Consider the following 23171-nt stretch of genomic DNA (forward strand, 5'->3'; position numbering starts at 1 on the left):
GTTTCCACCTCACCCCAGAGCTCCTGAATTAGAATTTCAGTGGGGGTAGAGGGTGGGTGGGGCTCAGACTCTAAGCTTTTTAAAAGCTTCCTGATGTTCCAGACTCACAGCTAGTGTTGGGAACAATTGCTCTTGTCACTTAGTCTCCCATCACGACTGATTAAGTATGTGGGTGTTTTTGACTTCTTATATTCCAGGGTCTCTCATCATAAAATGCTCAGTACAGCTTGTAGGCAGTGGTAATCAAGCTTTCCTAAAAGGAAGCTCATACTGTGTTCCAGGAGTGGTATTAGATCTTTTACACAGGATATTTTATTTCATTCTCAACATCCTTTTGAGAAAGATATCACCATCTCTATTTTACAAATGAAGAAAAGAAGCTCACGGGGCCTCAATGATTTGCCACACGTAATAAAACACAGTAACCAGGATTTAGATCCAAGACTGTTCAAAAGCTGCTCCGGAAAATGGATATAAAAATCTAAGGCAGATTGGAATAAAAACCAACCAGACTTAATGTTACTGATACCAGAATTGAGGAGGGAAAATTGAAATAATTGATAACTGACATAATTTACTGATTTCAATATTTGTTCATGGCAATAAACCATATACTCATTTACATTTATTTAGATACAGCCATGTAGTGGGTGGCACAGTCCAACACAAAGCAGTGGGGAAGGATTTGCTTTTTTTTTTTCTCATAACACTTTGAATTTTATAGTCATTCTTTTTTTTTTTTTTTTCTTTTTTGAAATGGTGGCAGCATCTTCAGTTTAAATGGTCAAATCTTGATCCCCAATGAAATCTTCATCTTATTTTTCTTTTTATGTCATTTCATCTTGGTCTTGCTAATGCCACAGACTCCTCCTGTGCTTACTAGACTGATAATTTAATTTTAACATCTCTTGTTAGCTTGGGTGTCCCATATTGGTCTTCTTTTTTTTTATTAGGAGGTTGGACTACATGTTTAGACTTCCAAAAAAAGGTGAATTCATGCCAAGAGACTTCTTTTGACCTGGCTTCCATGTCTGCTACAGTCACCATTAGCTATTTTTTTATTACTCACATACACTCCATCTATAGAAATACACTGAGGAATAATCACTTTATATAATGCTTTTGATTAATTAACTACATCTTTTGCAATTTTCTTGAGACTAAGGCCTATATACTATAACTGCTCTTGGATATACACTTTAGTGATATATTTATCCTATCAGTGCTGTGCTTTTTCTTAAAGGGTATGTCGGCATTATTGCTTTTAATATGCTTATCTATTAGTGAATTATTGAAGGCTGTGCTGTTTAGGTGTGGGAATCTGGCAATAAGTTTGGTTCTTGTTACCAGTTACAGTATTTAACTTTTTGACTATTGCAGTGTAGGTTCATATCCTACTCAATGTTCTTTTAGTTTTTGAGAGTTTTGCTATTTTAATTTTTAATATTCAGGCTTCAGGAACATAATATAGATTTTTGAAGAAATCCATCTGTAATATTTGAGCTCTGCCTAAGGAGTTATTTTACATGGATTCTTAACTGAATTTTTAAGTATCTTATTTTTTCTCATAAGCCAAAGCTGAGGTCAATAATCACTTACACAGTTCAATTGTCCATATGTAGCTTCGAAAATAAATGTCTTCGTGTTCATAAACTTGGAAAGAAAAGCTGTAAGTTGTTGAAAAAAAGTCTGTTATAGACTCTTAAACAGAGACAGCTGCTGCTTTGTTTTTATTTTTGTTTTCTGACTGAAATTTACCTTCAGAAAGGAAAATGTACATTTCAGGATAATATAATTCTGTTGATTCTGTTGCATATATGAGTGAGACTCAGGTCACTGTTCCAGAGACAATCAAAACAACTCAGGGATTCTAAATATTGTGGGGAAAAAAGTTAATTCTTTCACAAAACTGTGTGGGCATTCTAAAACGATTATCTTTAATAAATTATATGATTTTTATAGGGAGATATTGTTTTCTGGTATGAATACAGTATAATTCTTAAGATCTAAACTTTAATAGTTCTTTCATGGTTTGGGCAAGAAAAGCACATTTTGCTCATATCAGGTGAATATACTACATTAGATTCCTTTAATAATCCAATAATGCCAAACTGCTTCCTATTACTATTTGTTTATTTTTTTTAGATTCCACATATAATTGAGATTATGCAGTATGTGTTTTTCTCTAACTTATTTCACTAAGCATATTGCCCTCAAAGTTTATCTATCTTGCAAATGACAGGATTTCCTTTTTTTATACACCTCATACATATTATATATATATATATGTTAAATTATATTAAATTAAATATAATAATATATATAATATATATTAAATTAATTAAACAAGGAGGCTATTAGACTGAAGGGCTCTAATAACCTGGCAGGCTACATAAGCAAACCAAAATCTAAACCGTAAATGCCCAAATATTATGAAATTCAAAACTGAGGACAACCAATTACAAACAACCAACTAGGCTTTAAGCTATAGCAAATCAATAATTTCCTTATTCTTAAAAGTCTTTCTTTAGTATTTTAGTATTTCTTTTAGGGCAGATCTACTAGCAACAAATTCAATTTTTGTTTATCTGGGAATGCCTTAATTTATCCTTCATTTCTGAAGGATAGTTTTGCTGAGCATAAAATTCTTGGTTAACATTCTTTTTCTACAGCATTTTGAATATTTTTAAATGCCTTCTGAAAAGTTAGCTGTTAATAATTTTTCTCTTACTGTGGTCATATTTCTTTCTTTATCTTTGTTATTTAACAGTTTGACTATGTGTCCATGTGCGGATTTCTTTGAATTTATCCTACTTGGAGTTTGTTATTTTGATGTATAGATTAATGTTTTTTTCATCAAATTTGGGAAGTTTCTGGCCATTTTTTATTTAGATATTATTTCCATACTTTCTCTCCTTCCTCTGGAATTCCCAGAATGTATATATTGGCATACTTGTTGGTGTCGTATGGTACTTTAATGCTCTGTTACTTGTATTCTTTTTTTTTTCTTTCAGTTTCTCAGACTGGAAAATTTTAACTGACCACTATTCAAGTTTGCTGATTCATTCTTCTGCCAGCTTAAATCTATTTTTTCGTTATTCTAGCAAATGTTTTCTATAGTTATTATAATGTACAACTCAGAATTTTTATTTTGTTCCATTTTTATAATTTATATCTATTGGTATTGATATTCTCTATTTTTCTTTAACATCTATTCTCTTTAATTTTTAGACATGGTTCATTTAGTTATTTGAACATATTTTTAAAGTCTTTGTCTACTAAATTCAAAATTTGTATTTCTTGAGGGACAGTTTCTATTGATTTTTTCCTCTATTATGGGCCACAGTTTTCTGTATTGTAATTTTTGTTGAAAATTGGACACTTGAAATAACATAAAATGGTAACTCTGAAAATCAGATTTCTGTCTTCTCAGGGTTTTTGTTGTTGCTGCTGATGTTTGTTTAGTGACTTTCTTGGATTAATTCTGTCAAGTCTGAATTTTTTGTTTGTTTATTTGTTTTTGACCACTAAAGTGTCTGCTTGGTTACCTTAATGGTTACTTTATGATTTGACAGAGATTTCCTTAAATACTTTGAAACAATAAGTCTCTTTATACCAGAGACTCTGTATGTTGAGACATGTCTTTAAGTTCTAGCAGTTTACATATTTGCCTTAGCCTTCACCACCTCCTTATACAGAGCTTCAAGTTAAACCAGCGGTGAGAGATTAGACTCTTTTCAGATCTTTCCTAAGTGTGCACACAGTCTTGCACATGTACGTGATCTTTTTGGTCCACAACCTATGTTGAAGCTTTTCAAAGACCCATGTATTTTTAGACATCCTTTTGTTTGCTCCTACTAGTATCACTGACTCTGGAAACTGTGATGTTGAACAGCTGCAACATTAAACAATTGTTGCTGATTCATTTTAACAAACCTCTAGAGAGTAAAGCCTTTCCCACTGAGTGAGCTCTGCATCAGTCAAATAAAAACAAACCCTGTAAATGGGCCTTTTCAAGGAGGCTGCTGAACATGTTAAATCTTGAGAATTCTGTAGGTGTGAAAATGTTTGCCGTGCTCCAAACTCATTCATACCACTCCCCTCACCCGCACAGTGGTTCCTAGGCTGCTGTTTTTAAGATTAACCATTACTGTGAAGCTGCTAGTTTTCTCCCACAATGCTCACTATTTTAACAAAGATTCTGCTGATTTTCTGAAATATATTCTACACAGATTGTTATAAACCTTTGGTTAATTTTTAGAGTCCTGAAAAAGTTGAATTTGACATTTTTTTGTGAGTGTTTCAGAGATTTTTATATTTTTTCAGAAGTGCTTTTTCACATCTTTTTAAAAAGGTGGAGAATAAGTCATGTTCAAATTCAGTGTTAAGTTGAACCAATAAGCAGCTGAACTCAGATGAAGCAGATTGCTGCCACAGAGTTGACTGAAAAGTAACACAAAGTAGTTTTGAATTAAAAAAAGTAACAGAAAGTAGTTCTAGAAGGTACTTGGACCAGTTAGAGTTCTTGGACCATGAACAATGTGAATAATGTCTATTATTCTAATGGTTGTGATAGGATGAAACAAAGCTGTATGAGAAGGGAGATGAGTTCAGAGGCAGCAGCAATAATCTAATTGTGTGATGCTGAAGACTCGCTTAACTTGGCAGCTACGGATGTAGAAATACAAGGATGAATCAATCATGAGACTTGGTGATAGACTGGATATGAGGAATAAAGGAATAGAGGAGTTTCAAAAGATATGAATGTTGCTGCTATCCTTTGCAGATAATGTAAAAGCAGACATGTGGGAAATTTTTATTTTGATATCTTAGAGATTCCTTCATTTAACAGTGTTCTTCTTAAGCTCTTTGGAGACATGTGATCATAAAGATTAAATAAATAGGTGTTGGTTATTAAAGCCAGGATTTTATGCTATCAAAAGCTAAATATCAACAGGCCTCCTAAATCACATTAATTTAGAAAAAGAAGAAGAAAAGGAAAATTTTTTTTAAGTCTGAAGTTATGCCAAGATTTTTATGTTAATTTTCTGACGTGATTCTCTGAGAAAGCAGATAAGAATGCTATGGTTTTGTATTAATGGGATTTAATTGTGTGTAGAAACTGTAGTTTCTCAACCTTGAATGTGTATTCATAGTGTATCTTCCATAAATAAAAGGGTCCTGGGTTCAAACACTGCTTATTACTTAGAACACAATGTTTTTCTATCAGCATGTGGATTCATAATTATTTTTCAAATGATTTCTCTCTTTTATTTTTCCATAGTCTTTGAGAAGAGAATGCAATATAAGAAAAATGAGGTGATTATCAGTGAGATGATTACCCTAATTCATGTAATTGAGAAATGTTAATTCCTATCTGGGATCAAAGTCAGATTTCTGAACTCCTCCTAACCTACAAACATTTCTCATTCAATTGTTTACTTCTGTATGTAATTCTAACTAGGCTGAACCTGGAGACAGCAGTACATATTTCCACATTGCCATTCCACCATAATCTTCAGCATTTTAATAAATTATAATATTCATCAATGTTTGTTCTTTTCAAGGCATTAAATCACTTTTACCTTTATTTAAAAGCTAAAACAACAAGACTCAATTATGGTATTATCTTTCTTGTCTCTGTGCTTTGAGAAGTATATGATTATAAAAGTTTTCTTATAATTCATGTTTCTGTTAAGATAGCACAGGAATGGGAAGGCTTTGAGAGGCCATTCAGGTTGTTTTCCCTATTAAGACTTAATTTTTCTTGACCTTGATTATTTACGTTATTTATTCATACTTTTGTTATTTCATTAACTTAACCATTTAATGTAAATAAACAATTTTTGAGAAGCTATTCTGGGCAAGAATTGTACTGTGTCGTATTCTATGAAGCATACAAAGAAGCACTGTATGTATCATTTGCCCTCTAGGAAGAAGAAGTAGCTAACAATAAAAATATTAGTATGAATATAGGGCCTGGAAGTCTAGTGTGTTATGAAATATTCAACTATCGATACAGAATATTAATGTTGTTTTTGGATTCAGAGAAGAAGGAAAGCCATGTGGGCAAGAGTAGTTTTTAAATGCTTCATTGACTAAGCAGAATTTGTGATTGGTTGTGGGGAAAAAAGGAGAATTTCTATAGGCCTAGAAGAGCCCCCTGATCCTCAGAAGGAATAGCAACAGCATAAGCAAAAAGATCTTCAGGAGAAATAGCTATAGCATAAGCAAAAAGACATTCAGGACTGGGGCTACTGAGTACATCAGCAGAGGATTTGTATTAATGGGGTTTAATAGTGTTATCTTTGGGGAGGCATCAGAAGCTTTAAACAATAGAATAATTATTAAAAAGTTCATAGTTTTATTCAACAAATATTTTTTGGATAATTACTTGTCCTCTGATAATACTATAATGGGGCTATAATACCTGCTTTTTAGGAATGGTATGAAGCTATAGATCTCAAACTGGGCCACTTTATGGAGGTAATGTAATGGGCTTGCAGCTTCATGTGGGCATCAAGCCTTGTCTATAGATTATATAAATAAAAATAGGTCTTTCATATCCATATCCATATTTAGTATTTTCAAATGTGCCTCAGTTTTGCTATGATTAATAAAGTAGATATTTATTTTTGCTTTTTTTGCTCGTGTATTTTGTTTTTCAAGCAACAGATCTAAAAAGTATAACTTACCTATTGGAGTTGGGTAGGGAAGGTAGGATTCTTTCTCTGCATCAATTTTCATGTAGAGAGACATTGATTAGTTTAACTGAGCATTTCTCTGCTCCTACTCACTCCTCAGGGGAGTTAATTGATTTGTAAATTTGAGAGCAGAAACTGAGCATGTGTCACCAATTTGCTTTGTGATCTTCTCACCTGCAGAGAGTATGAGTCATTAAATTTAGTAATAAAGAATCAGCTTAGGCTTGGGAGTCCTGATGCTAGTACTCTCTATCTAATTCTGGGATATAGTAGTAGGTAGCCTATATTGCCTTTCATCTAATCTACATTCTCCAGTATCTGCTCTGTCACTAACCTAGTTGACATTTTAATCTATTTGCCTAAACCTTTTGTATTATCTGTGGCTAATTACTCTCTCTGGGCCAAATCTGACTCATTGCAGGCCATATCTAGCCAAGCTTTTCCATTTACGTGTTGTATGTAGCTTTACTGCTGCAACAGCAGCAACAAGTAGTTGTAACAGAGATTATATGGACTGAAAAGTCTAAAATATTTACTATCTGGCCCTTTACAGAAAAGATTTGTCAGCCCTTGGATTCTCATTTATAATTTGGGCAGGGAAGTCATTTATTGTATTCTCTAAATTCCCAACATTATCATATAAAGATTTGTTAAAATTTTTACTTTAAAAACATGTTTATTATTCAAAACGGTAGAAATCCTTGGTGTAAAAATGACATGGATTTAGGGATGGGAGTTTGGAGGGTATTCAAGTAACATACGTATGAGCCAAGGGAATTAGAACTAGTCTGGTAGTTATAGAAAAGTAATACTGGGTTTAGTAGTTGTTATGAAGTGCAAATTTTATAGAAGTTGATGACTACTACTTTACGGTAACAATAAGCATGATGGAACAAGAGAAAGCAAAATGTCTTTAAGAGTTCAAGCCTAGGTGACTGGGTGAATATCCTGGGAACAGTTTATAATGTATTTCTCACTCTTCCTGTCTGCCTTGCCTCTGACCCTTCAAGTCACACATTCACTAACATCAGCATTAAAGGTTCATGCCTAGTTACAATAGTCGCTTAGGACCACTCAGTATTACCAACCCTGAAGGTTTGTCTTTGCAACTTCAATATCGACCCAACATTTTGTTTTTACAAACTTGATGATGTCTTTGGTCTTTCCAATATTTAAGTTAAATCTCAGTATTTTTTAAAAATAATTTTTTATTTTTCAATTACAGTTGACATATAATATTATATTAGTTTCAGGTGTACAACTTAGTGTATGACATTTATATAACTTATGAAGTGATCCCCCTGATAAATCTAGTACCCATCTGACACCATACTTAGCTATTATAATATTATTTTCTATATTTCTTATGCTGTACTTTATTTCCCCATGACTGTTTTCTAACCATCAATTTGTCCTTCTTAATCCTTTTCCCTTTTTCATCCATGCCCCAACCTCTCCCCAATCTGTAAACCATCAAAATGTTCTCAGTATCTGAGATTGTTTCTTTTTTGTTCATTTATTTTGTTTTGTTTGTTTGTTTTTTAGATTCCACATGTAAATTAAATCATATGGTATTTGTCTTTCTCTGATTTATTTTACTTAGCACAATACCTTCTAGGTTCATTCACATTGTTGCAGATGACAAGATTTCATTTTATTATGGCTGAATAATATTTCATTATATTTGGTACCACTTGTTTAGTCATTCATTTGGTGATGGACACTTAGGTTGCTTCCATATTTTGACTATTGTAAATAATGCTGCAATGAAAATATGATACACATGTCCCTTTGATGTAGTGTTTGGATTTCTTTGGATAAACACCCAGAAATGGAATTGCTGGGTCCTTCTTTGTCTCTAGTTATAGCCTGTTTTAAAGTCTATTTGTCTAGTATAAGAATGCCAGCTCAGTTTTTTTCTTTTGCATTTGTATTTTCATAAAATGTCTTTTTCCTTCTCTTTCAGTCTGTGTGTATCTTTTGATATGATGCAAGTCTCTTGTAGGCAGCATATTCAAGGATCTTGTTTTCTTATCCATTAAGCCACCCTATGTCTTTTGATTGGAGTATTTAATCTACTTACGTTTAAAGTAATTGTTACTAGATATGTAGTTATTGTCATTTTATTATTCATAGTTTCGATTTTTCTTCTTCTTCTTAAAGAAGTCCTTTGAACATTTCTTATACTGGTTTGGTTGTGATGGACTCCTTCAGCTTTTTCTTGTCTGGGAAGCTCTTTGTCTGTCTTTTGATAGATGGTAGCTTTGCTGGGTAGAGTAATCTTAATTGTAGGTCACTGCTTTTCATCTCTTTGACTATGTCATGCCAATCCCTTCTGGCCTGAAAAATTTCTGTTGAGAAATCAGCTAACAGTCTTATGCGAACTCTCTTATAGAAAACGAAATGCTTTTCTCTTGCTGCTTTTAAGATTCTCTCTTTGTTTTTAACCTCTGACATTTAAATTATGATGTGTCTTAGTGTGGGCCTGTTTGAGTTCACCTTGTTTTAGACTCTCTGTGCTTCCTGGGCCTGTATGTCTATTTTCTTCACCAGGTTAGGGAAGTTTTCTGTCATTAGTTCTTGAAATAGGTTTTCAATTCCTTGCTAACTCTACTCTTCCCTTCCCTTCTCTTTCTGATACCCCTATGATACAAATGTTGGTATGCTTGTTGTTGACCCAGAGGCCCCTAAAACTGTCCTCATTTTTTTAGATTCTTTTTTCTTGTTGCTGTTCTCTGCTACTTTCTCTTCCAAATTGCTGACTGGACCCTCTGCTTCATCTAATCTACTGTTGATTCCTTGTACTGTATTCTTTATTTCATTATTGTGTCCTTTATTTCTGACTGGTTCTTTTTTGTTTTCTCTCTCCATTTCTGTTTTCCATCTCTTTTTTAAAGTTCTCACTGAGCTCATCTACTTTTCCACTTAAATTAATTGAGCATCTTTATAACCAGTATTTTGAACTTTGCATCTGGTAGATTGCTTGTCTCCATTTTGTTTAGTCCTTTTTCTGGAGTTTTGTTCTCTTCTTGCATTTGAGACATATTTCTTTGTCTCCCCATTTTGGCTTCCTCCCTGTGTTTCTTTTTACTTATTAGGTAGAGCTGCTTATTTACTTATTTGGTAGAGTGACCTTATATAGTAGGTGTCCTGTGTGACCTGAGGTGGGTGCTCCAGGTGTGTCCCTTGTGTGGCTTGTATGTGCCTTTCCTTTGTAGTTGAGTTTTCGTTGCTGTTTATACATCAGTGGGAGGGACTGACCCTCAGGCTGATTGATTGTGAGGACTGGCTGTGACTACAGTGGAAGAGCTGTTGTGCAGGGGCTGACCCCATGGAGTAGGATTCACTTTAGCAGGGCTCTGGTGCCTGCTGAGTCTGCTCATTGAGTGTGTTATCTGTGGAGGTGGTTGGGTGGCGCTTTGGTATAGTCTAAAGTTGATCGATGGGTGTGTTAGTTCTGGGGCCTCTTGGAAGAGGCTCTGTTGCAGGCCAAGTACACTTGTTGCCTATTCCCTGCCTTAGGACCACTTGATATGAGCTACAAAGTAATCTGCAGATGGTTGCCACTTATGCTGGGCTGGGAGCTTCCTGGGAGAGGCTAAGCTGTAAATTGAGACTGGCTGATGCTAGTGCCAAACTTGGGGCTGCTTAGCAAGAGGTATGGGGCATGCATGCAATAGAGGCCCGTTGCTGCTTGTTTGGGGTTTGTGAACATTTGAGAGATTTTAGGAAAGTCCATAGCATGAGCCAAGACAAGCTATTTGTATGGAAAAGCCACTGGAAGCAACTTGGGTGAGCCCACAAGTTGGGTAGGTTGGGGTCTCAGAAAGTCACCAGGGCAGAGTCAGCAGTGTTGGTTAGGTTGAAGAGAGTCAGATATGACATCTACCTGTGTGTGCAGGCTGGATGGAGGGAGTGCCCAACAAAGGAACGATGGTTTTTGCCAGCACTTCTGTCTGGGAGAAAGTTGCCTCTCTAGCCCTTGCCCTGAATCAAGACAATTCAGTTCCTTCCTGTATGTCCTCAGTGCCTTTCAAGTTTTTGTCCCAGCTCTGGAGCTCAGAGTGAGTGAGTCCATCTGTGAGCAAGGTCGTGCACAGGCTCTTTAGGAGGAACGCCTGGCACAAGCTCTCCTCCATCTCACTCAGCCACACTCTCCACTGGTTTTCACAGCCAAAAGTTGCGAGGGCTTCTCCTCCTAAACTGGGGTCCTGTTGTGGGGCTATGACCCCTCGATCCTCAGTGGAAACTTCCATGGCCAAGATTTCTCTCGATTTTCAACCTCCTCATGTAGGTGTGGGGCCAACCCATCCTGCTCAGCCCCTCCTACCAGTCTTGACCTTGTTTATTTGTATGTCCTTAATTGTAGGACTTCTGTTCAGCTATATACTTCAGATGATTTTCAGTGATGGTTGTTCTGTAGTTTAGTTTTAATTATGATGTGGTCATGAGAGGAGGCAAGCACAGCACTACCTACTCCTCCATCTTGACCGGAATCACTATTTTTCTAATAGATTCGATTTATCTCCTGATTTCTTGTATCTAGCCATGAAGCCTGTTTATTTATTTATGATCGAATATTCAAGTTTTTAGTGTATTTGTTCAGTGTGACTCCATTTTTCTAATAATTTGTTTTCTGCCTCTTTCTAACAAAAAATATGAAATGTTAGGCTCCTCACATAGTAAAAAAATCCTTTCATATAAACAATCTTGTTTTTTTTTTCTTTTCTTTTCTTTTTTGCTTCTCATTTTGACTATAATTAGTGCTTCCAAGACAATGCATTCCTTAGTCTTTTAGCCTCGATTGTTTCACATGATGCAGTTTTCCTCTTTGTCATCTTGTTATTGGTGAATTACATTTTATTTCTTTTGACTTTTTATGTTGATTATCTATGTCTTTTCTTGAGGATTCACGTTAACCTTATCCCTTTTTAGTTTCGCTTAGCATTTGGCATATTTTCAGTTGCATTTGTGTTATTTATTAAGGAGATTATTTCTGGGATTTTACCATCTTTAATTTCATCTGGGGTATGCAAATTTCACACAATAGTACTAGAAATAAAAATCAAAGTTCATTTATATTTGAAGTGGTATCATCACCTTCCTCGGGTGGCATCTAGACCCATGGAATTTTTTTTCTGAAAATAAAATATATATGTAGATTTTTTTAAAAAGCAAGCGAAACAAAAGAGAATTTCGTCCTATTCCCCAATGTTGATCACCAAGCTTTTACTCATTCTTTTAAAAATATTCCATGAATATATTATGCATGTATATACTTTCATTTTGCACATATGTGAACATACATTATGCATTGTTTTTTCTGTTTGTTTTGGCTCACCATATTAGTGCCTACAAATGTATCTCAGTTTTATTTTTTGAATGACTAAATAGTAATATTGGCTACATTTATTGAACATTTAGAAACTTAGGCATTACATGAAGCATTTTATAAAATCCATTTCAATTTATTTCACTAATTTTGTTATTTCATTCACAACCACCAACAAACCTTTGAAATAGATATTGTTAGTATTCTAATCTTGCAGATGAGGAAACTGAGTTTTTGTCCAGTTTGCAACTTTGCTAAAAACAGCAGAGCTAGAATTATGACTTTAACTCTTTAACTATTATATTTTCTAAATATACTTCACCAACCATTTCCGTCAATATGACCCAGTATGCTTGTAAAACATAGATCTTCAGGTTCACTCTCAGAGATTCTTATTTAGTAAAAATGTGGGGGAGAGTCACAAATATGAATTATTAAATCATCCAAGTGGATTTTATGTAGTGCGAAACCTGCAGACCTCTGCATTATACTGCATTGCCTCTTGTATGAATATTTATTTATTAACAATTCCTTAATGATGAATCAAAAAATCATTCTCAGTCCTGTAATCTTATAAACAATGCCCTAGTACAAATTCTCACATGTACATTTTATTTATATTTGTGAGTTTAATTGTAGGCAGGATTTCTAGAAGTAGAATTTCTGGGTAAAAGAGTATGTGCATTTAAAATTTTGATACACTTTTCAGGATTTTATCAAGAATAGAGATAATCCTCTTTTTCTGGCTAGTCCCTGGTGAATTATTAGTTATTTTCCAAGGAATAAAGATTTTAGAACACTAAAGAGATTAGTCAAAACTTTTTTCAACCATTTCCTTTTGTTCATTTGTTTGGTTTTTACTCTGTGTTAGTTTGCTAGGGCTGCCTTAAGAAGTACTACAAACTGGGTGGCATAACCAACAGAAATGTATCGTCCAAACAGTTCTGGAGACCAGAAGTCCAAATTAAAGGTGTATGTAAGGTTGATTTCTTCTAAGGGCTTTGGGAGAGAATCTCTTTCATGCTTTACCCTAGCTTCATGTGATTTACTGGCAATCTTTGGCATCCTTGCCTTATGGCAGCATAACTCCAGTCTTCACATGGAGTTCTCCTTGTGTATGTCTGTCTCCAAATTTCTCCCTCTTTATTGGGACACCAGTTATTGGATTAGTGGCTCACCTTTATAACTTCATCTTAATTTAACTAATTACATTTGCAATGACCTTATTTCCAAACAAGATCACATTCTGAGGTAGTGGGGATAGGATTTTGACACATGAATTTTGGGGAGACACAACTCAACCCATAACATACACAAAATAACATTCTTAGATAGTATTGACACTGTTTTTTAGCACTTTGCTGGTGAGATTTCTGCCATAGTTTCAAATGTTTAATTGATACCTCCAACTTTGAAGTGACCAATCATGAGAGGCTTAACTAAGAATCAGGCTCCATGAACATTAATTGGTAACACTTTCCGAAAGGGGACGGTATCCTGATATCCATTTATTACTCAGATAATTGAAATTGCTAAGATCTGATTACAACTTTTCTCATTTATGACACTAAGAGGCAAGCTTCCCTCTACTTACCCTCCCTTCATTTAATTATTTAAATGTTAAAAGTAGCAAGTGTGCATAATTTTATAGAAAGCAAGAGTGCTGATTATGCAATGCATTTAAGTGGTGCCTTACAGTACCAAGCTCCAAGAATAATACTGGCAGTTTACCAAACCCTTCTGTTTCCAGGTGAAGGAATAAAAATTTTAACATGACAAAGGTCTAAAAGCGGCTATCTAAAGATCTGCTTTCTAAAGGTTTTCTTTAACAATTGACAAATTAGCCTGAAAGAGGCTTATATCAATTCACACTTCAACTAATGGTACCCATTCTTCCAAACCCTAACACTGTGTTTTATCTACAGAAACTTGGTCAAGAATGGTATATCATGTGTTATTTTAATTTACATATATTTAATTATAAATGAGATCAAGCATCTGTTCATTTAAGAATTTCTAGTTATTTATCATGAACTGCTCCTATCATTTGCTCACTTTTCCCCTTAGGTTAATGTTCCCTCATCTTAATTTATAATTTTCTTGATATAATAAAGATACTAGCCCTTTGTCATATGTGTCAAAGAATTTTTCCAAATCTGTCATTTTTCTCTTGATATTTAATATCTTAATGGCTTTATAGAAATTTAATATTTATGTGTACTCAAATTCATCAATCATTTTCTCTACAGCTCTGGTTATGTGTCTTATTATAGCTCCTGTTCAAAGGTCATTGTGAATTTAAGATTATTATTACGAGTGTATTTATTTATTATTTAAATATTTATCTGGAATTTACTTTGATGTAAGGAATGAACTATTAATCCAGCTTTATTATTTCTTTCCAAATGACAAGTAGTTATGTCACTGGCAATTATTACATAATCCACTGTTTCTCTACTAATTCGAAATACCACCTTCATAATATAATAAATTTCCACAAGCTTTTAAAAAATTCTCTTGCCTATTCTATTGCCTTTCAATGATTACATCAGAGCCATTTAAAATTTACTTATCTGATAAAGGTTGGTCTCCACCTCCTCCATTACTTTTCTCTTTTAAGACTGATATCTGGCTATTGCATACATTTATTTTTCCAAATGCACTTTAGGATTACTTGTCAAGATCCAAGATGGAGTGGGAGAGAATCTGTTGCAATACTAGTATATTAAATTTAAGATTAAGTAAAAGTGAAAAAATCACTATCTTTAAAACATTGAGTCATATCATAATATAACAAGGTGTATTTTTCCATTGGAGTCCAACTTTCATGTCCCTCATTCAGCCTTTAATAGTTTTCGTTGCCTCCCTATGTGATGCCTTCCGCTAGTGTTGCTATATTAGTTTTCCATTGCTACAGTAACCAATTACCACAATAATGCTTTTATTATTTTATAGTTCTGGAAGTCGAAGATGGTCCCACCAAGCTAAATATAAAGTGTTGGTAGAGCTACATTCCTTTCTGGAGTCTCTAGGGAAGAATCTATTTTCTTGCATTTTCTAGCTTCTGTGAACTACACTCATTCTTTGGCTGATGGCTGTCTTCCATCTTCAAAGCCAGCAATGGCCGGTCATCAAATCTCTCATGTATCATCTGACACTGATGCTCCTTTCCTCTTTCACTTATAACTGGATAATCCAGGATAATCTCCTCATCTCAAGATCCCTAACATAATAACATCTGCAAAGTCTCTTTTGCCATGTGACATAATATATTCATAGGTGCCGGGATTAGGACATGAACATCTTTGAGAGGCCATCATTCCTCTTACCACCATTAATGCTGCTTTCCCTAAGACTATCCAGCTGTCACTCATTCTTCCCTCCCACTGAAAGTCTCTCATTATTTCCCTTTTTTAAAAATTATTTTATATTTTATTGTAGTCTTTTGTATTTAAATGCCATTGTAAGTATTAAGGGTATACTTTTCTTGATATTGCAAGACATGTCAGAGCAGTAAGACCACTTGCAAAAGCTTTCACTTATTTTGAGTCATTTAGAATTGCGAGTCATCTCTAACTTCAAAAAAGTCATAAACCCACACTCCCTTGTGTTAGCATTACTTTTCTCATTATTGAAAAAAGAATTTAGGAAACTGAAAGTATGTAGTAGCTTATGTCATAAACTAACACAGTACTTCTATTCTCATTGTCTTACTTACCTGCCATCTTAAAACCCATCTAAGTCAAACCACTATCTTCTGTTCCCAGGAAGTACCTTGTATTGATCACACTAGGCTTATTAGATTTAGCCTGCCACTGATGTTTTCAAACTTTTATAGGAACACAGCGTAAACATATTATATAGACTTTTAATTGCTAATGTTTAGTTTCCTTGCGGGGACCATACTGTTCTATTAATTTATTTCAGTGCTTTCAGCATGCATCTTTTTGAAGAAGTACTATTTAATCCACACATTGCACAATCAACTATAGCAGGTAGGATGAAGCCAACTAAGACTAGCTTTAAGGATAGACATTCCTTTAGGAGCTGTGAAGTTAGGCAGTCAGGGCCTTAGGAGCCTATTTAGGATTCAGGGACAAGGTTATTATTCCCTCAGAAGACAGCTAGCAAAGACTGAGGCAGAGAGCATAGTCTTAGGCATACTACTATTAAAAAAAAAAAAATCAAGCAGAGGAAAAAGTCTGGGATCCTCAAACCAGGCATTAGAATAAAGATAGAGGCTAAATATCAAGAAGAAAGCAAAAACTGCTCTCCAAATTAGAGCCCAATTTTGCTAGACTAGGTACAATGCAACCTTGAAGGTGAGTCAGATTGTTGGGCCACAGTATTTTAAATTCCTTTGGTCCATTACCAGGATTTACCATCAAGAGTATATTGGCACTTAAACTTTGGACCAGAATCCAGGTTTCCCACTGTACGGAAGAGGCCTTGCAAAGGCTATGAAGTTAGCAGGAATAGATAGTAATCAAAAGTTTGCAGAGTTTCTTCTTTCCCTTAGTTCTGTCAATAAAGATCTTGTCATGGCCCTTTTTATCTGTGATACAATAGCAGGAACACCATATTTCCTGTCATAAGACCTAGGCTGGAGCACTGAAATTTCCACTAACCAGATGCTTAATATTGGATGAATCACTGAATTATTCTAAACCTTAGATTTTGGATGGGAATAATAGTAACATTGGTAGAATTACTGTGGGGCTAAATAAGAATTATCTGGGTAAATGAAATACTATTTGCTTTGCAGACTATAAAACACTTCACAAGTAGAAATTGCTATTCTTCTTATAGTGATTTGAATCTATGATAGTTTTTGAATGATTGTTTCTGATTCATTCATTTGACAAATTTTATTAAGCTCATACTATGTGAAAAAGATGGTGGTGGTTCTTGCCTTTGGTTCTTTAATTCTAGTGGAGGATGCAGGCTTTAAAATCTAACTGAAATATTAATCATTTTATGTATTTTTTTTAGCATATATTTATAGAGTCCTATTATGAACATGGCACTTTGCTAGGTGCTAGACAAACAGGTCTGTAGAAATCTTACCTTATTGATTAATAGGATTCTGTTTAACCTTTGGTTTATTCTTCTAGATCTTGTTATTTTAATGAGCTTATTATCTGGATTATTAATGCATTTAATAATCATTAAATTATTCAGCCTAGATATTCTGAGATATTATGAGAGATATTTAATATGTTAAATGTTTAAAAAGAATTAACATATTCTATGACTAGAGCATGTTATGATTCTCTCAAAGTTATGAAGAAATGAAATGACTTTATTTTGACATGACTTACTATTAGTAATCTTATGCTAGTATTTGAAAGTGAATTAATTAGAAGAGGAGCAGGATTAAAGACAAGGAGACTAGTTTGGAAGTTTTTCTAGCAGTTCAAGTGAGATACAGTGGTGACCCAGAGTAGGGTGGTAGCAGGGGCGGAAAAAAATGAACATGTTTGAGATATAATTCAATGATGAAGTATGGGACTCATGGATTAACTTGGCAGGACATTGAGGAAGGATGAGAATTGAAGAATAGCCTTCAGGTTGTCTGAGTGGCTGGTGTATAGAAGTACTGATTACTGACAAGAAACAAAGGAGAGGGAATGATTTCAGGAGTTGACAAAGTGTCAAAATTTAAAAAAAAAAATAAACATGAGGATAATCATGAATGCTTTAACAAAGATGAATACAAGGAGAGACTTATCCTTCCAGACAGTGAAATTAATTTGAAGGCTTTAGAAATCAAAACAATGTGATTCTGATACTATAATAGGCTGACATACGGAAACAATTAGAAAATCCAGAAACAAATTCAATTATATGTAAACATAGGGTGTATATCTATTGTCACAGAATTCTTTTTAAAAGAAATAGTTGATCACGTAAACACATATAAATGCACAAGAATGTTCCCTTAAAGCAAAACATTAGAATTCCAGTACAATAGGATTAACTATATTTATGACCATGTGTATATTGGAACTTAGTCTTATATATATTTGTCATTGAAAAATATATTTGTCACTGAAACTTGTTCACTAGGCATTCTTTAAAGTAAATATCAAATTAGAAAACATTACCTATAATATCTTTACATATTTATACATAATATCTTCATATAAAATTTACAGAAAATTCCTTGAACCTTCATCCAACTTTGATCGGAAAAATATAATGCCCTTCTCAGGATTTCTATAGATTCCACAGGGCATCCAATCTCAGTTCTCACGATCACCTCTTGCTGCAAATTTTTGTCCATGCAGTACTCTTGGTTTCATTAAGTTATCTCAGTTAGTGGCTATACTTGACTCTTTGCCCCATGACTACTGGAATAGGTAACATACCCAGCTTATTTGTACAAAGAGACTTTATTTAGGAATATTTATAACATTATTTATAATAACAAAACACCTGAGAAATGTTTAAAAGTCCACTGTCATAAGGATCTGTAAATGAACTGTGGTATACTTTTATAGTGGATTCTTGCACCACATTGGGGGGAAAATAAATGAAACTCAGACACAAAATGTAATATTGATTGACTTCCATCATAGAAGAATGAGAGCATTTTATACTATACTTATGAAATTCAAAATCATGTAAAACAATTTTTTATGAATACATACACACACACACACACACACATATGTATATATAGGTAAATTTTGGCAATAATACTGGTAATTATAAACACAAAGTTCAGAACAGGATTTAGCCCTGGTTGGCGAGGGCAGGGGTGAAGTCAGAAAGGAGAACATGGCCGGGAAAGGTCAGTGCTAATGCTCTGTCTCTTAAACAGAGAAGTGGACACACACAGATTCATTTTATTATCTCACATATCCATCCTCTTTCGAGGGATTCTTGTCAGGTATTTTGTAGAATGCTCCTCTTTTTTTGACAATATGAAATATCTGACCACAAAGGCATAGTTTCACTACCTTTGTTTTACCATCTCCCTCCCTAGGGCTCTCACTTTCTGTAAAGAAACCGTGGACTGCAGACTTCTGTTCCAGTGAGAAATGATGGCCTTCTCTTAGGAAGCAGAAGAGGGTGCATTTCATTGTTGTTTAAAATATTGTTTCTCATCTTTGCACATACCCACATGTCCACACATACATTTACAGAGGGAAGTGGTCAGGGATGAGGGATGATGTCACCAAAATGTTATTAGCAGTCATCTGAGCATGCTGGGTTCAATGTGAACTTTCTTCCTCTTTCTTTATTTTTTCTAATATTTCTCTCATAAATGAAAATACTTCCTTTTTAAGGAAAAATCAAATTAACTCATCCATGTGGTTATATTTCAGAGTATTTTCAAGGCCTTTAAAGTCATCATAATTCTTTATAAACACTATAGAGTTCCAACCTAACCAAATCCATGAAGAATGGGGTTGTTCTAACTAATCTAATTTTAAGATGAACTAGGGTTTATGCCAGAAACTCTTTTTTTCATGTTCTTTACAATCTTATTGTTGTCATCTTAATTTTTTCACTTTTGATGTACAAAGTGATAAACAATAACAGTAAAATAATAATAATAATAATAATAATAATAATAATAATGAAGCTGAAAAACAAATAAATTTACACCTTAAAAAGGCATAATCATTTCTCTAACTGGTAGTTAGATTTGTTTAAAAAAGACATTAGAGACTGTTCAGTTGATCATTAAATATTTACTGAGCACCCACTATGTGGCAGGATCTATATTAGCTTCTAGGGATCAACTGGTGAGTGAGAAAAATCCCAGCCTTCATAGAGTGTACAGAGATCTGGTACATTCACTGTATGATGTGTTTTTTTCATAATTTTATCTATAGATAGTTCTGCTGAAAGATTTACATTGCTTTCTAGTGCTATTTTTTTTAGCTAATTGATATATTAGTGAATTTTTATTTTAAAAGATAACCAATACTATTAACTCATAAAATTCATTTTTTGTATTGACCCAAATTTGCACTCTTTGACTTATAAACATTGGTCTTTTTTTTTCTGCCTTTAAGAACTTTAGAATAAATCTACCATAACAACCTCTCCCCTTCCCCACTTTGTGGGCTAGTTCTTGCGGGGTAGCCTCTCAAATAAAACGAGAATACTGTTATGCTTCTTCTCTGGGACACAGCACTACAGTTCCTTTAATCATTTCTTCTGTGACATGGTTTTTAAATTATATACCATCCTGATTGCTTTCCTCTAGACACTTTCTATTTTGTCACCCTTTGTTGTTAAAAATAAATTACTCCCAATTTTCTGCTTTCAATAGAATAGAGTGAACATAATTGACTCTTTGATGTGTGAGAGTCTAGTATGATCTGAAAGCAATTACACTGACCTTGAATACTTATTATCTGTACTGTAAATATCATTATAGGAAAATATAGGAGCTTGTACTAAATCTTTACTAACCCTTGGATTTCTTGGAAGATTTTTTGAAAATTAGTTTATTTTTTTCTGTCTTTTTCTTTTGATAATGAATTATATTTTATAAAGATAACAAATATCAGAAACAAAACATGATTACTTATGAAATTCATCTTACAGAAAATCTGTTTTTCTTCTCTAATAAACTGGGAACTTTCTGAGGGCCAAGATCATGTCTTATTAGTTTTAAAAAAAGCTCCAGCATTTAATATAGTCCTAGATATATGTGACAATGCACCATAAATATTTGTTGACCAATTTAATGCCTGTACAAAAAATTAAGATCTCATAAAATGAAATAAATTCCAATTTTTAGAATATAACTAAGAATCAGTAATATAGAATTGGACCTTAATTTTATCTTAACCTGAAAAAAATAACCTTAGTATATTAAATGTATTCACAAAGAAAAATACTAGTTGTAGTGTTGGTAATACTTTGGCAGAAAACCCAATTAGCAATGGTTCAAACAATAAGAACTTCATTATTTACTTAAGAAGCCTGGAGAAACTGGTCCTGGGGCTATTTGAATATCTCAGTGATATCATCAAAGTCCCAGTCTCTTTTTATCCTTCTGTTGCCACTCTTGGCCTTGTTACCATTTTGATTTAAGGCTTATTGCCTTATGGTTACAACATGCCTGCCCTAGCTCCAGCCATCAAAACCTCACCTAGAAAGAGGAACCTAAAGAGGGCCAAAACTCTAAAATAGCCTCCTTGCATTTCTTTTCTCTGAGGAAAAACATTTTATTAGAAGCCTCCCAGCAAACTTCCCCATATATCTAACTGGCCAAAATTGAGTCATATGGCTACCTCAAGGCAGCAGACAAGGGAAAAACAGAGTCTCGAGAATGACTATTGATAAAACAACAGTCTATGCCACAACTGGAAAATAGACATATATTTCAAAAAGAGATCATGACAAGAGATCATGAACTTTACTAGTTCAGTGATAAATTCAGGGGAAACAAATTGTAAAGACTTTTTTAAAAAGGTCACTGATAATATTGGGGTAACATGATTGATTATTCAAACAGATGAATCATCACCTCTCAATCACTTTTGGAAGAACTGATGAATCCAGTTATATTTTCTAGTTTTTATAAATTAAACAAGCTGTGTCTTTATCACAAAGTTATTTTTATTTTTTCTTCTTCCTTTCAGGAGTCTTATCCAAAGAAGAGGAATTACACTATGGAAATTGTACCATCTGCTTCTCTGGATACGTTTCCTTCAGAAAACGAGAACTTTCTATGTGATCTCACGGACACAGCAGTTACAAAGAAACCTTGCTCCTTAGAAATTGCAAGAGCCCCTTCCCCAAGAACTGGTAATATTTCTTACTCACAATTTGATTTGCATGCTTATATATGGAAAGATCTATTATTAATATTTTACTTTTCTACAATATTTTCAAAATTAAAGTTCCCCAGTATAGTCACAATAATGTTTTGGTTTGTTTGTTTTTGCATTTTGCATTTTGAAAGAAATGCAGATTAGTCAGAGAATTTTGATATGAAGCCTCTTAACTTCTGGCAAGAGTTCTCATGGTAGTGGTACTGCCTTGGTGAAGGCACTTTGAAACCTCTTACTAGTAAAGAACCTTCTAAGTCAGATATGAAGTTTGGGGTCCTTCAGAACTTCATAGAAGATTTGGTAGCAAGAGTCTTTTGTGCACTTTTCTGCGTCCTATCTGTTTTCAGGTTATCAGAGTGTACTCAGCTACTTCGTATATTTTATATTTTTTGTGGTATTTTCAGGTCCTTTATTTTATTTACTTGCATTATAAACCAGTGAGAAGTCAAGCAAATATTATACCCATGTTACCAATATCTTTTGTGGTATTTTCAGGTCCTTTATTTTATTTATTTGCATTATAAACCAGTGAGAAGTCAAGCAAATATTATACCCATGTTACCAATAAGGAAATTGGAGCTAGGTGTATTATTTAAGATCAATACATGGTGGGGCCTTTGCTCAAAAATGAATGTTTAACTACTGTCATATTTGCTTACCATTACCTCTCCACTGCCTCTCAGAGCGCAGAGTCATCGCATGAAAGCTAAAGAGGGAGAAAATTTTCAAGTGGGTCATCCACACATTCAATGCTACAAGGGTTGTAAGAGAAGTTTCAAAGAGAGACTTTCTTTTGGTTTGACAATCCAATTACTGCTTATTTTTGAAGAGTAGTTTTAGAGACGGAATGATATAACCAGATTTCNAAATAATGTGACAGTAAGACAGCATAATCTTCAGAAGAGCAGCACATTTTGGATGAAAGCAAAAAAAAAAAAAATAGTGAATAATCCAGAAGTAGTCACAGAGAGTGAAGACAATGCTGATCTCAAACTATGGGAGTTGATAAGAGTGAAAAATCTTTCATAGGAGAGGCAACAGGAAATAGTGGGAAGATCAGGGGAAAGAAAGCTCAGTTAACATAGGAAAATAGAAGGCATATGTGTATGAAAATGTAAAAGAGCTTTAATTAGGGCACTGCAAGTAGGGATGAGTCTGGGTAGTAGATGCAGGACTGAAAGAGTTAGAGAAGACAGAAATTTACTCATTAAACAGTCAAAACTAATTGAATTTTTTCATGTGCCAGGCACCATTCTACACACTGAGGACACAGGGATTTAAAAAAAACAAACAAACATGGACAGAATAACAAGGCTGATGTTAGGCTCAGAA

General features: G+C 34.0%; 1 protein-coding gene across 1 annotated transcript in view; it reads left to right on the forward strand.

The window, feature by feature from the left end:
* The window catches only part of ANKS1B (ankyrin repeat and sterile alpha motif domain containing 1B), a 678567-nt gene that overhangs the window by 248242 nt on the left and 407154 nt on the right, over positions 1-23171 (forward strand). The window contains exon 10 of the mRNA XM_039878010.1: positions 21648-21813. Within this exon, the coding sequence (XP_039733944.1) occupies positions 21648-21813 (166 nt within the window). The remainder of the gene's footprint in view (positions 1-21647; positions 21814-23171) is intronic.

Source organism: Pteropus medius, unplaced genomic scaffold (genome assembly GCF_902729225.1).
Source record: "Pteropus medius unplaced genomic scaffold, Ma_sr-lr_union100, whole genome shotgun sequence".
In the NCBI taxonomy this organism is placed as follows: domain Eukaryota; kingdom Metazoa; phylum Chordata; class Mammalia; order Chiroptera; family Pteropodidae; genus Pteropus; species Pteropus medius.